This window comes from Rhipicephalus sanguineus, chromosome 3 (assembly GCF_013339695.2).
Source record: "Rhipicephalus sanguineus isolate Rsan-2018 chromosome 3, BIME_Rsan_1.4, whole genome shotgun sequence".
In the NCBI taxonomy this organism is placed as follows: domain Eukaryota; kingdom Metazoa; phylum Arthropoda; class Arachnida; order Ixodida; family Ixodidae; genus Rhipicephalus; species Rhipicephalus sanguineus.
In genome coordinates, this window is record NC_051178.1 from 205,814,613 (window position 1) to 205,832,478 (window position 17,866).

General features: G+C 43.7%; 1 protein-coding gene across 1 annotated transcript in view; it reads left to right on the top strand.

The window, feature by feature from the left end:
- Window positions 1-17,264, top strand: part of LOC119388149 (motile sperm domain-containing protein 2) — a 46,970-nt gene extending 29,706 nt beyond the window's left edge. The window contains exons 3-9 of the mRNA XM_037655799.2: window positions 2,086-2,232; window positions 4,220-4,306; window positions 7,616-7,770; window positions 9,512-9,572; window positions 13,643-13,681; window positions 16,315-16,436; window positions 16,886-17,264. Of these exons, the coding sequence (XP_037511727.1) occupies window positions 2,086-2,232; window positions 4,220-4,306; window positions 7,616-7,770; window positions 9,512-9,572; window positions 13,643-13,681; window positions 16,315-16,436; window positions 16,886-16,942 (668 nt within the window). The 3' untranslated portion in view covers window positions 16,943-17,264. The remainder of the gene's footprint in view (window positions 1-2,085; window positions 2,233-4,219; window positions 4,307-7,615; window positions 7,771-9,511; window positions 9,573-13,642; window positions 13,682-16,314; window positions 16,437-16,885) is intronic.
- Window positions 17,265-17,866: the final 602 nt, after the last annotated feature.

Here is a 17,866-nt window from a genome sequence, read left to right on the forward strand (position 1 = left end):
GGCACTTGTATGCACGGCGGTGAGGACTTAACATCTGACTCTGTCGTTCTTGGCTCGCATGCATCCCTACTACCTCGTGGACGACCTTTTGGATTCACCAAGGCTCCCCTCTTTTCGATCATAGGAATTGATGTAATCAGGGTTCCGCCCAGAGGACCGGAGCCAGCCAGAGTCCCGGGGAGATGTCGAGGAGAGGAGCCCGGAGCTGTTAACAGTAACGTTTATTTACAGGTAGCGTGTTGCGACATGATGGGGTTAGCATCATGGAAGTTCTCGGAGCTCGTGAGAGCTTGAGAGAACTTGTGAGAGCTTCTCGGGAGCGCATCGGCGCTCGCATTTTATGTCCTGGCCTTCCCAGGGTTCCCTGTAGGAAAAAACAATGGAGGCCAGGACAGTCAAATGAAAATTTCCATCTTCACCTCCGCCCCCAAAAGGGGAAGGTGAAACGCCGCCTCCTTCCCAACCCACGAAAGGAGAAAGAGGCACATCCAGTTCGTCCCATGGCGAGGGAAAAACACTGCCCACCGCGCACACACGGCACAGCACGAAGACGTTGAGCCTTACGTGGAAGTCAATTTCGTAGTCTGTTGCAGTGATGGGTATGCAGCGCCAGGCAGACCACGAATTGTGGAAACAGCGGCACCAAGGCGCCACGGAGAACGTGGGAAATGCATCCGCAGACGGTTCCCAGACGCTGGGCCCTTTGTCCGGGGCACCTTGACGACAAAGCAAGCCGTCTCGACGGCCAACAACTCTTCCTAATCTGTCAGTCGGTCAGGCGTGCCCAAAGGGTTTTACGAGGGGCGCAGACAACCTGAGAATATTAGACGAACGACCTTCGTGTTGTCGCCGCTCTTGGGGCATCTCTGGAACCGCTGACCCGGAAGAAATCAGGGTAGTCTTAGCCGCAACGTCTCATGCGTCAAAGCGGCGCCAAGCCAGGCAGGCCGATCATAACAGAATCTCTTCCACCACGCACACCTGTGTTGTTGCAGCTGTCTTGTCATTATCTTCTTGAGTGTTGCACGTTGACAAGAGTTCGAAAGGCATGCAAGAAGTCTTTAGAAGCTGAGGTTGTCCTTGTCCTTCTGTGTGTGTTTCTCGAATGGTCTTTTCTGTAGTAGAAGTGCTCATTTGTCGGTGTTCAGTAAGTTCAGCTATTGGTTGGGAGGACGACTCGTCTGGCTTCTGCGCGACAGGATTGCTGTTCGATACGCATTGGCTAGATGGTGGTGACGTAGACGAACAGAGTATCTTGCCCTGTACTTCTGCTTTAATTCGTTGCCCGGGTTTCGGCACCAAAATGATGTGGGAAATCTCCTTTGCAGCCTTTATTAGCGCACTGCGCGATACCGTCCCAACATGGCGTACCAAAGAACAGTCCAAAAACACCCCAGCCTCAGACCCACTACTCTTCTTCCTCTTCTTTCAGTCCGCGCCGCGCACAATTTCCAACAATGGATGCAAAGAATTAGAACCATGGAGGGTTCGAGTCGGAATTGAACCCAGGCATTCCGCGTGGTAGCCACAGAGCTACGCCGGTGCTTCAAACTGACTCAAAAAAAGACCCAATACAGGCGTCGTATCGGGCGACGAGTCGTGTTGACAAGTATAACTTCTGCATGATAGAAGCGTAGAATCGCTCCGAGCGTCACAAGCCTGAATTTCGTAACAAGTGGCTTAAGGAATAAGCCGCAGTTATCATCATCATCAACAACAAAGTGTACGGCTACGTAGGTGCGTATTACTTTACAAACGTGTAGTGAGTACCTCGCTACTTCGCCCAGTCGTGAGTTATGGCGAAGTAGGTACTTGGCAACTATACTTGCAGTAGGCGCCCTTTGAGAGACAACGGCAAATGTCACGCGCACAGACGCTCTTTCGCTCACAGGAAGGGTTGAGATATCCACCAACAGCGCAGTGTGGCAAGCGAGTGAGAAGGTGATGCGAACGGGGCCGCCGATAAAGCTATCGCGTTCCAATCTTAAAGGCGCTTAAGCACGCTCCAAGTTTTTTTCTGTTGGGCGACGCTATTCACAGTTCCATCCCCTGTATACATGTATCCTTTTCCTCCTCCCATTGCAGAGCTATGCTACCCGGATGAACTGCAGCGTGTGATGGAGGACGATGACTACTGCCGCAACATTGTGGGTCAAGTGCGCCTAAACATGACAAGTGCGCACAAGTTCGTCGCTGACATGCTGGCCTGGAGACGGGCCATGAAGCTGCACGGTAAGTAATAAGCACGCATAACTGCGCTCTGTTTCAAGCATATTTCTGGTTTAGGCCTTCAGCTCTTTACAAAACTTACTTAGGAAAGCAATGTTACAATAAATTTTGTTCTGAAAGTTCAAGAAACTGATGTAGTAAGTTAACAATCCTACAAAAAGAATGTTCAAACTAAAGTCAACACTCAAAGAAAACAAAATTCATTTATTATGTGACGCTATCAAGCACGTCACTAATATGAGTAGGGCATTTACGACACTAACGGTGGATACGACTACACCTGAGTTAACTGTACAGTAACACATTAGATGTACTCGTCTTAATTTGTTTTTCTAGAGGCACTTATCAGGGTTTCGTTATCTTTACTTGGCTGAACTACCGAAGTGATGCTGCAATTTCTTCTTTTCGGAGGGTGATAAATTCTTGAGAACTGGAAGAGGTGAATAAAAAGTATATATGCTCCCGATAGTCACAAGCTGCAACCTTTTTGTGCGAATAATTTATTCGCGTCAGTTCAGTGGTTTGCCCAAGCCCAACACTTCCGCATTTCGTATGGATCTGTATAGGCAAATCAGAGCTGGTTCGAATATCGAACTCCCGCCTGCCAATCTTGACCTCCATATGCGCGCATGACCTTGCGCTTTTCACTTCATGCTGGCACCAATATGTTGCTTGACGAAGAGCTTTATATTGATTAGCCTCAGTTGAGAGAGGTCAAGTCCAGCAGTTAGTGTAGTTAGCAATGTTAGTGCGATTATGAGCACAAAATGCCCAGACTTTTTCACAACAAATCTCTATAGGATCGCACCACAAGGGTGTAGCGAGGGAGTAAGACCCCTCGCACGTTGCATAGGTCGGCAAACTCACTCATGAGTCGACTCACTCAGACTCATATCGAGACGTGAGTCTGAGTCTGAGTGAGTCCGGGGGAGTAAAGTTTTTGTGAGTCTGAGCCCGAGTGAGTTCGGTTGGGAAAAATTTTGGTGAGTCTGAGTCCGAGTGAGTCCGGTTGAGGAAAATTTGGGTGAGTCTGAGTCCGAGTGAGCCCTAAGGGCAAAATATCTTGCATGAGTGAGCCTGAGTGAGCTCCACATTTTTTGCCGACCTATGGTGCTATCTACTCTACTTCAGCATTACTATCAGCCTTATGTCGGCTCATGTTTATGCTCACGTATAGTCCCACATACTTCAACGCGCTACCATTCATACGTCAGCTCAATATTTATTGATCAGAGGCGTGAGTTGAGGAGGGAAAGGGGGAGGAAGTGCCTTGACCTCCCCCCGCAAACCTTTTAACGGGAGGTTACTGATAAAAATATCTCGTGTGAGTCATCTCTTTCAATAAAAAGGTCCTTACTGAACTGCAAACTCAGATAAACTCGTATTTGAAGGTACGAGATCAAAAGATGCTAAGTAGCGCACCGATTATGCGAGATATTGGCGTTAAAGGGCATTGACATTATGGTAGAAAAAGGCTAATTATAAGCTAACGGACTCATGAGTCGACTCACTCAGACTCAGATCGAGCCGTGAGTCTGAGTGAGTTCGAGTGAATTATATTTTGGTGAGTCTGAGTCCGAGTGAGTCCGGTTGAGAAAAATTATAGTGAGTTTGAGTCCGAGTGAGTCTGGATGAGGAAAATTTTGGTGAATCGGAGTCCGAGTGAGCCCTAAGGGTGAGATATGTTTCGTGAGTGAGTCTGAGTGAGCTCCACATTTTTTGCCGACCTATGGCACGTTGTCCCGAATTTTCATCCCACCGGAGGACACGTATACATGAAACGGAGTGCGACAAACACCCGACTAGCCAGTTCCCACTTCGTAGATCTAAACTCCTATATAAAGTGTGTCCTACTTCTTTCTGTCTCTTTCAGTATGTCTTGCGGACATCATGAGCATGCAACTCAGTGAGCGCACCTGTATGGGTGTGATTTGTTTGTTTTTTCTTGAGTGCGATGGCGTAACACGTTACGTGCCTACTTCAACTACAGATCTTCGAGAGGAGATTCTACCGAAGGCAGTTCTCGAAAGATGCATCGTCTACCCATATGGAAAAGACAAATCAGGGTGCCACGTCCGTGAGTGTTTATTTTGACTGCACTTAGACTTCGTTTACAAGTATGGTGACAGTATGTGGTGCGTCAAACTTTTAGCTCATCACTCTAACACATATGCTCACGCGAGAGTGTCGTACCTGTATCCTCGTACCACATATCCGGTAGTTTACTTTATACAAACGAATGTTTCAATATACGACGGTCTCCCAAAACACGTCCTTGAAAATTTTGTTTCACAGTTTCTTGATAGTCATGGCTAGCCTTTGCATTGTTTCTCAACGCTAAATGTTCAGCGTCAAAACAGCGTTAACGCTGTTTCGTACATTACGTTTATTTCTCACTCCTTTGTTTGTTTTTAACACGAAAGTGTTTTATGCCGGGGTCCACCACGGCTGCACTGACGCATTTCCGTCACGGATATGACGTTGTAAAATATAAAGACTAACATATGGCAAAGAAAAAAAAACTATAAGAAAAAGTTCCGTCACCGAGAGTCGAACTTACGACCTCTTGATCGCCAGCGCGCAGCGCGAAACGACTCCGCCACAGACGGCATGTTCTCTGTTATGCTAACGGCAAGCTATTTATGTACACCATTTGCCGGTGGCGGTACTCGGAGATCGGCGGTACAGCGTGTTTCGTTATCACTAGCGAGATGGCGCGAAGGGCTCGAAGAGCACGCTTCAAGAGTCGTCCCCCACGCGGATTAGCGCGCGCCTCGACAGGGCGTGGTCGCTCGTGCGGGCGCTTATCTCGTGATCTCGGGGGTTTGTACGTCTTGCGCTCTGCCTTCAAGTTTCCGTTGAGAGCACGAAGGTCACCTCGCTCACTGCAGCGGCCGCTTTTGCGAAAGGAGCGCGCTGCTCATACAGAAATAAGTTACAACTGTGACAGTTAGAAATAAGTTACAACTGTGACAGTTTGCGCTCATCCTGTGTATGTTTATTCCGCGCGTCCTTTCTGCTTGAGCAGAGCATTGTAAGTTTCGAGCCGGCTTGCCGTTCTTCGCGCAACATTACCATTTGATGCTGTAGCATTCATTGCTTCGCGCTTGGGGCGAAAGAATGCACAACAAACGCTCAACTACGCCTGTGAAGACACGTTTCACTTTCGTGTTATATCGATTCCTATGACAGAGGGATCAGCCATGTTTTTTTTTCAGCTCTGGTTTGTTTTGCATCATTTATGAACACATACTTCAAGCTTAATATATTGCAAAGAAACTGTTTCCTATCTAGACTGCTCGGTCTAACATCGACCTCTCGCTTATGTTTGCTTTAAAACAGGGTTGTATATAGTGGCACCCAGAAGTGAGCATGGTTGCAGATGATTATTGGCGCAGAATTTATTGCGTTACACATGGAGTTCAGTCCATTTTTTGTAGCGTGTAGAAGAACGCAATGTCAGTACACAATATATACATTCACTACAAATGAGTAAAATACTAGCAGGTTGTTCACACATTTTCATACTTTACGTGTGTCGTCGAAACCTAGAAGTGTACGACGGGAAGTCTTTTCTGCATGTCAGCGCGTCGTATGGCAGAGGCACTAAGGGCTTCGCTTCTGTACTGCGTAGTTTCTCAAAATTTTCCTTTACACGCCGTGTGTTGAATAGACGTAACGACGACAGAAAACGGTGTTTTTTTTTCAGAAACCTGTCTAACACGCCCTGTCATTTTCAGTGGCTCGTCTTCGCTGATGTGCTACGACGGCAGCTCAATTCAAGCTCCATTATTGCAAACGAGCGCTTTATGGCCACCGGCACGGGAGGCCCCTAGCGTAAAGGAAAACGATGCAGCTTTTGTTGGCCGCATGGATGTAGAAATAAAGGAGGCTACCAAGTAGGACTACGTAACCATCGCTGAGGCACAAACTGTCAGCGCACGTGCGGGCCTAATAGCCCCGCAATACTTTCATGAAGATCTAAGGAATAATTTTTTTTATTGCGAAAGACTTGCCCTTAATTCATAATACTTTGTGTGTATACAGGGCGTCTCGGATAACTTGCGCCTAGAGTATTTTAAAAACAAAAAAACATGCGCTGCGCGTGTCGAATCGTCCCAGTATTGTCCTGAGCCGTAAGTAGCACTGCAGAGTATTTTTTTTTACAATCGTCAATCTGAGTAATTAACAAAGAATTCTTAACCAACTTTCTAATTATTAACTATAGCGAAAAATCTTCAATACAGAAGTTGTAGCACTTGCTCTAAAATGTCAAAATACTTCATCCATGCTAAGATAACCGCCAATCCGATAATCTAGGTAATTATGATTGCTTAATTATTCTTTGAAATAGTAACGCGAACAAAAAATATTCAATGAAAAAGTTGTAACGATCGTTCAACAACGTCGGATTGTTTGATCTATGCTAAAATAACTGCCCTGTTGTTTTTTTTCGGCTTTTCTATAGAGTGCGCGAAATTAGGAAATATACTTGGCGCAAGTTAGCTGAAACACCCTGAATGTGTATTAGCTGTGTGCCGTAAGACCGGTGCTGTGTATGAAGTGAAGCACTGTCTTGTGGAATCTGTTACCACGCAGGGAACAGCTCAACCAGAATAAGGGTTCACAATTTAGCTCGCCAATTGCTGTTTTCAGATGTTTCTGTCAGTAAATTTTGCTCAGAAAAGCATTTTATTGGCTTTTTTTTACCAGCAGTTCGGGCCACATCATCGGCAAATCAGTATTTGCGATTCTTTGCTAAATCATCTGGTTTTTACCTTCTTAGTGGACACTGAACTAGATAAACGTTTACGATGGGCAGCCGTGTGCAGTTATATATGAAGTGATGGCCTTTCGTTTAGTGTGGATAGAACTTAGAAATGTGTGCGTTTGAACGTTCTATTGCAAGTTGAACTCTTTCCAGTGAACTGACTATTTACAAATTTCCTTTGTTTGTTTGCTAATTGTTTTTCTTTATTTGTTAATCCTGGCTTCACCATTTCTCTTCTGTGTATGTGCTGCAACGTAGAGAAATGAAGTAGCCGAGGTGCTATACACCTCAATCTCTCCACAGCAGCAAGTTAGAACAGAAAAGAACAAAAGAGATTGTTACAATCTCTCTCATAGAATCCAAGCCCTGAATGCCTTTTTAATTTCATCGACAGCGGAGCAAACATCTGTTCTGTTCTGACTTGCTGTGGAGAGGTTTATGTCATCTCGGCTACTCCACTTCTATAAGTGGAGCAAACATCGCAGTGGCTGAATCCCAAAGTGGCGGCTCCAAACAAAAAAACAGGTTCTGCTAATACAAGCATGGAATTTCTAAGCGGTAGTTCTAATACTTACTGGAAGCGTTTCTATATCACATCCTTCACGCCTTTTTCAGTGGTGCTTCGAAACAAAAACTACATCAAGGGACTGGCAGACCCTGACAGAGTCAAACAGGTCTTCCTCTTCTTCGTTGAGAAACTCTTCAATGAGTGTCATGCCAAAAAGATCACTATTCTGATGGACTGTACAGACATCGGTGTATCCAATATTGTAAGTATAACATCATACTGGCAGCTACGCTTTATCAAAGTGTTGGTAGTTCTCTGCTGTCATGGTTTCTTCGAACGACCTTAATTTTTCGCTCGAGTTCCCGCTCTTCCGAAACCTTATAAGGAGCCGAGAAAGGACATTGTTGAAGAAAGATCAAGTCACGCAAGAGAAAGTCAATGAAGTCAGGAAGACAATATTTAGATGGAGCAAAAAGGCGTTATGTATTGGTAAAACAACGAAAAGTTTTCTTTTTCATATACCTGCGCAATCGTTTGAAAGATGACGTAATCTAAGTTGCATAACGAGGCTTTAAAATGCACATATCTATACTTAACAAATATGCACTACTTAGGGAAGCTTGTGAGGCTTACTCGGAAACGAATCGGAAGACCTGCGACTCAGAACTTTTGAGAAATTGTGTAAAATCGAACATCCTTTGTTAATATACGCTGCCAGCTTGAAAATTCGGTGCCAGACACCGCTTCTCTCCGCGAGGGGCTGTCGGTTCAGACTGAAATGAAAAAAAAATTACATGCAATAGATTGTAAATATCACGTATCCAAACGTGCATGTTGACCATGCGACGGGAGAGTAATGAATTTGAAAACACGTATTAAAGGCAACAAGATACCCGAAGCATTTGCCTAGAGACATAATGCAAACATCATCCTGTGTAAAACCTTTCTTTTAGGAATTCGACGGCACCTCGATATACAAGAGGTTCAACGAGACGTACAACCAAACCTCTCAAGATGGGCAGTCATGAAAAGTGCATCTTCTCTAGCTTTAAATCGAGATGCCGTAGAATTTCGAAAGGAAAGATTTTGCTCAAGGTATATATACTTTCGCCATATCTCCAAGTACGTCTTCGAATATCACGCTACCACTTAGACGAGTTTTTGTTTTTATTGCACCTTCACATGCACAACATCCATATTTGTACACGAGAGACTTCACGCTATGTTATGTGTATACATAACGAGTGAAAACAAAGGAATAAATAGCGCACGAGGTCTCTGATGGTTTTGTGTTCTTGTGTCAGCTTTCCTGTTTACGTGTACCATGTTTGCAGCGCAGCCATACCAACGATGCCTCTTCGAAGCCATTCGGGACGGTATATTATTTCGCTTGGTTATATTATTTAGGCTGAATAGACGTCGTCAAGGAAACGACTACAAAGATAATATTTTTTATTAGCCAAATGTTTGTCCTATTATTACAAGGAAAACGCCATTTACCTCGCATTAAACATTCGGCAATTTCCCTCCGAAGAGCGCATAAAGCCTGGACAGATGCGCTGCGCGTGAGGAGCACCGGCACCCATAAAAGTGCAGTCACTTCTTGATCGTGAGTCCTAATATTTTTTTTGCTAATTCAGTTGTTCGAGTTAGAAAGTTTACGATAAAAAGAATAATACGTGAATGAAGCCCTAATGAATGATAGTTGGACGCTGCAATTCAAAAGAAACTGTAAAAAATATTTCAGTTAAGGCCATTATACCTGGTTCGTAGTGAATATATAGTTCGAACATCCGGACTCTTGCAATTGGTGTCAGTTAAATGAAAACATTGATTCGGCTTGGCTTGCGAGGCCTACTCAACGCCATAGCAGCACAGCTTCTGTGAAAACATGTTAGGACGTGCTGTATACACATCCTTCACCGGATGCCTGTTGATACCAAGTTTTTTTTTTTGTAACTGTGCTCCCTAGCTTCATTCACCTTGTTTGTTTTTTCCTGCAGGATATTGATCTTCTCAAGTTCGTAGTGGATGTCTTCGACAAGAAGTACCCAATAGGACTCGGTAAACAGCCTTCCTTTTGATCAAACTTTCTACTAAGTTCGTCTACGAAGCTCGGATGGAGCAAATGGAGGCTTGCTTACTTCTTGGTAGAGTGCGCAGTTTATGGCAAGGACAGAACATACGTAACAAGCGAGCGTATTGACGTCACAAACCGTCACGCCGTCGTATTATCAGAAACCTTAATTCGAAGGTTTAGACAAAGGTGATGTTCGTTTAGCAAAACAAAAATAGTTTGGTGCCGCGCGCCTTACAGTGCGTTGTGGACGAATCCGTCTGTGTGTGTGCGTGCATGCAAGAGTATTGGCAATTTCGGAGAAAACGCGGGGCCTAAACAAGAATAAGACATCTTCAGGACTATATTGAAGGTATATAAACTAATAAAAGCATGAGAGACAGCTACAGAACACAAACAAAAAGCGAATACGTGTCCAGCGCGCTCGTCCTTTCATCTGTTGCTTGTTACGTTGGTGTTTTCACTTGTGCAGGGTGTTAAAGAAATTTAGAGACGCACAGAAGCTTGACACCTATACAGTTAAAAACAAAGAAAGACACATTTGCACAAATATTGTTTTTCTGTTCTGTTCTGTTCGTCATGAGCTGCTGTGAAGAGATTGAAGAAAAGAGCAGGTTGACTACTCCATTCCCCTATGTTGTATTCTGTGTTCATAATTTCAGGAATGCCTCTTTGAGTAAATAACAGGTTGATCTGATGTAGGTGCCAAATAACCCTTCTTCAGCGCTCTTTACACTCTGTCTCTGTCGTCGCCAAGTTTCACTTCTCGTGCTGTTACATGATTTTCTTCAGCAGCTTTATTTTTCTATTATTTTCAGTCCCGCGACACGCTTTATTTATTTATTTATTTATTTATTTATTTATTTATTTATTTATTTATTTATTTATTTATTTATTATTTATTTATTTATTTATTTATTATCTCTCAAACTTGCGCCAATGGCCATCAGCCGTTCTTGATGGCTCCTAATCAGTGGATTCAGCTTGAATGTTTAGTTACTACACTCTACAAAAAAATGATTACCTGGTGCTCTTTTTGCCGGATCCTCATTTGCCACATGTAAGATTCTCTTTAAAGATGCACGTGAACTCTCCTTTGGGGATCATTATACTCTCTTACGAGAGTAGTGGGAGGCGCCAAACTTCCACACGTTAACTATCCAAAACTATTTGGATAGTTAACGCAGGGTTAACTATCCAAAATATAGTTAACGTGTATCTTTAAAGAAAGTTGTATGTGTATGTGACGAGTCAATGCGCACCAAAAAGTGTAACAGGTAATCTTTTTTTTTTTCTTAGTGTACTTCGACGTCTCTGACTACGCTGTTCTTTTTGTATGTCCGTGTACTATGATCCGCGCTTCTTCGGCAAAGGCGCTAAGTTCTTTTCCAGACGTGCAAGAGACGGTATAGAGCCCGCATACGTCTGTTAAAGGAAATATTAAGGATAAGTACCATCAGGTAGATCCTATATTCCAAAACATAATGGTATGTAGAAATACTGTTGAGAGACAGGGAAATTGAGAAAGGAAAGTAGAAAAATTAACAAAATAAATAAGTTCGGATTGCTACAGTTAACCAGAAAAGGAGGATTTAAAGTCATAAGAAGCGAGAAAGAAGAGTTGCGAAACAGAAATCTGGGCAGAAAACTGAGCCAGCACACGTCGCAACATCATAGCTTGCTTTGCAAGCCAGCTTAGACCTTAGGAAGTGAACTGGTAGTCTGGCTGCCGGAAGTAGGCAGTAATATGGCCGAAAGGTGACATAGGTAATATAACATGTGATGGTGTAATATTTATTTGCTTGTTCTCTTAACACGAACGTGTTTTATGCCGGGGTCCACCACGGCTCCACTGACGTATTTCTGTCACAGATATGACGTAAAATATACACTAACAGATGGCAAAGAAAAAAAAATACAAGGAAAAAGTTTTGTCGCCGGGAGTCGAACCTACGACCCCTCGGCTCCGCAGCCCGCGGCGCGAACCGACTCAGCCAAAGACGGCGCGTTCTTTAGCAGGCTAACGGCGAGCTATTTATATACACCATTTACCGCTGGCGGTATTCAGAGATCGGTGGCACTTCAGCGTGTTTTCGTTATCACCAGCGAGATGGCGCGAAGGGCGCGCTTTAAATAAGCTTTAAAGGTCGTTGCCCCACACGTTGTGATGAACGCGCGCCTCTACAGGGCGTGGTCACTCGTGTGCGCGCTTATCTTGTGATGGCGGTGGTTTGTACGTCTTGTGCCCTCACCGCAAGTTTTCGTTGAGGTTACAGAGAGCACGAGGTCACTTCGCTCACTGCAGCGGCCGCTTTGGCGTAAGGAGCGCGCTGCTCACGCACAAATAAGTTACAGTTGTGACAGTTAGTTCGCGCTCATCCTGTGTATACTTGTGCGTTCGTTTCGTGCGGCCTCCTTTGTGTTTGAGCAGCGCGCTTTAACTTTCGAGCTGTGACAGTTGTTAGTTCGCATTCATATTGTGTGTGTTCCTTCCGTGCGTCCTTTCTGCTCTATAGCAGCGCGTTGCGAGTTTCGATCTGCTTGCCGTTCTTCGCGTGACATTACAATTTGCTGCTATAGCATTCATTCCTTCGCCCTTGTGCCGAAACAATGCACAACAAATGCTCAACTGCGTCTGTGAAGACACGTTTCACTTTCGTGTTATGCCGATTTCTATGATAGAGGGATCAGCCATGTTTTTTGTTAATATAATATATTCTCCATATGTAGGTATACGTGGCTGTTGACTGCATTAACGTCAGTTGAAGTTAGCTCTTGTAGTTCGCTGTCCCTGTGTCCTAGAGATTTTTTCACCTCTGGTTAGAATTTCTAAAGGTTGACACCATGGTGTTCGATTATTTTCATCGCGATATGCCACTTGATACCGACACGAAATGATATTCTCGTTCGTGCCCAAAAAAGTTGTTTTAGGTATTATCTCTTTTTTTTTAGAAATATAACTGGAATGATCTGTGTGTGACCACTCTATAGTATTCACATTTTCAAGGTATTTGTTTTCCTTAACCATTCAAATTGTAGCTATGCTTAAACCTGTATTGTTGATGTTTTCAAGGTCTCTCTTCAAATCTTTTTCCATTCCGATTTACGAAATCCCTGGAATACTGGAGTAGCTATATCTGCTTATACAATGTTGCGCCCTCAATTAAACTTGACTTTATTAATTACTACCGATTAATTGCTGATTTCGTTAGGTTACGTAGCTTTTATAAACAGGGAAAATATGTAAATATCATGCATCTCAAACAGGGGCGTAGCCAGAAATTTTTTTCGGGGGGGGGGGGGGGGTTCAACCATACTTTATGTATGTTCGTGCGTGCGTTTGTATGTGTGCGTGCCTATATACGCAAGCAAAACTGAAAAATTTCGGGGGGGGGGGTTTGAACCCCCCCCCCTTGGCTACGCCCATGATCTCAAACCAGGAATAGCTTTTGCACTATTAAACCATCACACTTCGTACAAACAAGCACTTTTGAAAACATATAGTGTACAGGCGCGTTGCAAAGAAAGGAAGTGGCGACTTCGAGTATGACAATTACGTGCAAGAAACGTCTTTGAGGCCAAAGGGCGCGAACAGTTGTGCAATTGTGCACGTAACAAACGCGTTGTGAATGGCAAAGCTGCTCATAATTTTCCAATAAATTTGCGTATTATACATAATATCGACCACAATAAAAAAAAGGAATATCGAGTGAGTAAACGTTGGGCCCGTATACATAAAAAAGTCAGCATGCTAGTACAGTCCTCAAGAGCATTTATTAGAGCCCGGGCAATATACATAGATGTGAGGCATGCTAGTAAAGACGGTAGGCAAATGGCAAACAGCACTCTCTGAACAAAAAGCTTTGTGAATTGTCTTCGATGCACAACTGGCAACAAAAGATAATGAACAATACTCTATCCAATATTTTTCTGGAAAAGAAATACAAAATCTTAAAAGAATGTGACAAAGATGCCATAGATAATTTGAACTAAAATGCGCTTTAAGGCCTTTTTTTCAAATCTGCAAGGAAAATAACCCCACTTTCCGTTTTTCTAGGAAATGCACTCATATACAACATGCCATGGTTGCTTAACGGTAAGTCTTTTACTGGCGTACTACTTCGAGGTTTGTTGTCCTGAATTTTTTTTTTGTTTTGCGTCAGACATAATGCTTATTGAACGGATATTTTGTGAGTTGGTTTAGGTATAGTGCAATTTCGCTATAAAGGACATTTTTAAAAATGTGCCCGTTTATTAGTCACCAAAAAACTGATAATGTGCAGTTCCATGTACGTGCAGATACAGGACCTAATATTTATGTCCGAACACTTTCCAATTAAAGCGGCTGTATATAGTTCTTTCCTGTGCTTAATGCTTTGTTTATTCAAGTATATGGTGCCGTACTTTTCTGGAACAAAAACAATATCAATTACATAAATAATAAAACCATAAAAATTCCTGCGATCCAGCTACCCTTCAAGGTTTGTTCGCAGGCGGACAAAAGCACAGCCAAGAACGGTGCATCTGGGGTCCTTTAGCTAAGGAGTTGAAATAAACGACCGTCCGTCTACGTCAGTAGTCATTGCGCTCGAGTTAATTTTACGTAAATCACCCTCACGTTTTTTCGAAGCTGACGTCGCACGAGAATGCGAAATAGCTGTGCGGCTAAGCCTCAAAATACGCCTAATCTTTTGGTGCACTTAAACTCGGGGACTGTTTCTAGGAATTAAAGCAGCAAGTAGACCAGGGTTGCTTTCCGTTAAAAACTTTTCTTCACTAGCAAACTTGTTTAGTTCCGTTTTGTTACAGTTTTGGTTGCTGTGGAGAGATTAGTTTTGTTGGCACCTTGGTTCTCGTATTGCAAACTCCAGTGTTCAGCCATGGCGTGGAAGCCGACCAGTGAGGTTTCTTAACAGCGAAGCAGCTAAAGTTCGCAGAAAAACGTCCCTGCTCCGCAAGAAACTATTATCATCATGAACTGGTACGCGCCACAGAATTTGAGCAACAGGAGCACAAAACAGGAGCACAAAAGAGCGGTGGCGTCAAAGGAAGGTGCCCACTTGGCGCAGCACTGCACCACGTGCGGCTGTTCTCCCTTTTTTCGTTGACGCAACTGTTCTATCTAGGCATCGTGATAAAACCACTCGTAAATTAATCGAAGTGTTCCATATAAAGAGATGCGGCGATCGGTGTGTCAGCCACCCGTCTATTGCCCTGATAGAGAAAGAGTACTCCTATTTGATTAACACGCTGCGCTGACTTTTGATTCTCACCACAACACTCCCCCCTTTTGTTCTTTTTTCTCTTTTCTTCTTTTTTTTTCTTTTTTTTTTCGTCGTGACACATGTGCTCTCACAAATCGGATGTGGAAAGTCATTCTATTTCTATAGGCGAGAGAACCTGCACCACGTGCCCAACTTGTAAGCTTTATATGTGTTGCCTTATCAATAAACTTCCAGTTGCGAGAGTGCGCCTGTGTTGTCGGTCTCCTCTTTATGTCCCTGTTTTATTTTGCGCCTCCCCTTCTTTAAATTCAAGATTAATCGATACCAACTAGCCGAAATGGTGGTTTTGCTACAATAAATCACTAAGATTTACTATTACTGCTGCCCAAGCGGCCGGCTGCCATTTATACAGCGCTGATCATGATGCTTTCTATCAAGTAAAGTGGTAAGGATGAACACCAGGGATTCCAATTTTGATTGGGTCTAAATCACTATCACCATGAGCTTGAATATGCCCACTGCCGAGTAAAGGCTCTCCAATTATTGTGTAATTATCCCGGTTTTGTACTAGCTGCGGTCACGCTATCCCCGCAAACTTCTTAATCTCATATGCCCACTTAACCTCCTGCCACCCCATGCCAAGCATGCCCCTCAAGCCGCTCAATGCAGCTTTTTTGCGTGGTCATCCTCGCAACCTTGTTGCAAGTAAACTCAATTCAAAATGTACATTGTTTAATAAGATTACACGTCTATTGAGACAGAAGATCGCCGACAGCCGAATCCTTACACTAAAGCAGTGGCGACTTCGCCTCTCGTGGGTGGACAAATGAACTAGGAAATAACTGGTTACTATGGCCGACAGTTCAATGCCACGCAACAAGGTGCACGCGCTAAACTTGAGAGAAAAAAAAAGCTTCAAGAGACTAAGAAAGAAACGGGAGAGAGAGGAAAGGCAGGGATATTAGCCTGTCTAGAATGACTGGTATGCTACCCTATACTGGGGAAAAGGATGAGGGAGTTTGATATTCAGAACTAGAGAGAAAGAAGGAAAGGGGGAGCACACAGCCACACTCCTCGTAGTCTCAATATCGCTATTGGTCTATAACAGCCAGTGCAGGTCTGTGTCTTCAAGAATTAGCGCAATGCCTTCGTCGCCTTCATTTGCGGTGTCTTCTCGGGACGACATTCCTAAATGGTTACTGCCGTCGGTGAAACCGAGCGAGTGCTTGTCTCTGCACATTGTAGCGAGGACAGTCGCAGAAGATGTAATGCCGCTACCACAGTTGTCAGTCAACCATTCCGATAACAAAGGAATGATAAGAAAGAAAAATGACGTCGTGTATGCCACTCCAAAGATGTAGTCAACCAGTTATGACCTCAGATATGTCCTTGTCAACCTTAATATGCGCCAAATTACTCGTGTTTCAATTCTTGTAAATGTGTATGAGAAGCGTGTATCCTTGGTTCCTTGTTGACTTACGATCGTTTTCGTCTATTTCTACAGCCATCCTGAGAATGATCAAGAGTTTACTCACCTTCGGTGCCGATAGACTCAAGACTGTCAACAAACAGGATATACAGCAGTACATCGACGCCAAGTATCTTCCCGTCCGAATGGGTGGAATGGTGAGAAGGAAGTGCTTCACTGACGAGGAAATGACTAACTGCAGCGTTTAGAAATTTACGTGAAGTGAACATATTTTTAAGTGCAAGCCTATTGTTATCATACAATTAGGATGTTGATTGTCAAACAATTATTATCGAACAATTAAGAGAAAATGGTAAAAAAAACAAATTATTAACGCAAGTGAAAGTCAATTCACAGAATGACATGAGCGACGGGAGCTCGAAAGCATATCTTCCTTTATTCAGAAAACAGCGAAGGAAAAAAAGAACATTTCACGGGTGTTGATGCAGCCTGGCTTGTACCGACACCGGGTACGTTTCAACAGAGAAGGCGTGTATTTTTGCTGCCGTACAAGTATTAATTGAATGCACTTAAAGAACAAGAAGCGCGATTGATTTAGTTGTAGTTTATGTACTTACATTTTCGTTACTTTTTCTTCTTTGTTTAGGATACTTACGAATACACCTATGTCCCAGGGAAGCCTCTTGGAGACCGTGCCCACTAGTCACAACCGCGCAATACTGGAAGTGTGGTTACTGTGTCCAGGATAGTCATGCTACGTTAGTGTGGAAAAGCTCCGTCCATTCTTCTCTGTGGTGTTCCTCACGACCCATTTTAGGACAGTTTCATCAGCTCATCTATTGACAACAGCGGCTTGTGTTGTGTGGCCGGACATGAAAACGTCGACGTTACTGGCTTTATTTTATTATGCTTCCATTTCCTCATCTCTACTAGAAGGAAATCGCATCGACGAACTGAATAACTTTGTTACTTCCCGGCGATTTTCTTGGAACCACTGATGAAATAAACAGTGATAGAACTGGTTGCCTTTATGTAGTGTGATATTGCGAAATTGATATCACGTTTATTTACTGTGTATATGGTGTGAATACATGTAGCACTGTGAGATGATAGCTTTCTTTGGCTACTTCAACCATTATGGATGATTGTACGAGTCTCTCACAATGAAAACTGGCGCCCGTCCAGCGACCCAAGTTTTGTACTAGCTTGTGCTACTATACATGTACAAAATAAATATGGGCCAATGCGCATGTGGCCGAGTAGACGACTTTCTGCTGGCTGCCGTCGGGCCTATATGTATATAGTAGAAAAGTCGGGTCGGTAACGACAAAGAGAAGGAAGAGTATAAAAGGAAAGCCAGGGAGGTTAAGCAGTTTAGGACAACCGGTTTGCTACCCTACGCATGCGAACAGGATGGGGGAGATTGAAAGATGGAGCGGAAAGAGAGAGAAAGACAGCACATAACACAGCATGCACAGTCGGTCGGTCACAGTCCATCACTCTTGCATGGTACGCGACATCACTGTCACAGCTGCTTGTCCAAGTCCGTTTCTTTTAAAAACCGAAGTAGCGCCTTCGTGGCCTTCAGCTGCGATGTCTTCTGTCGACGACAAGTAAGCATGGCTTC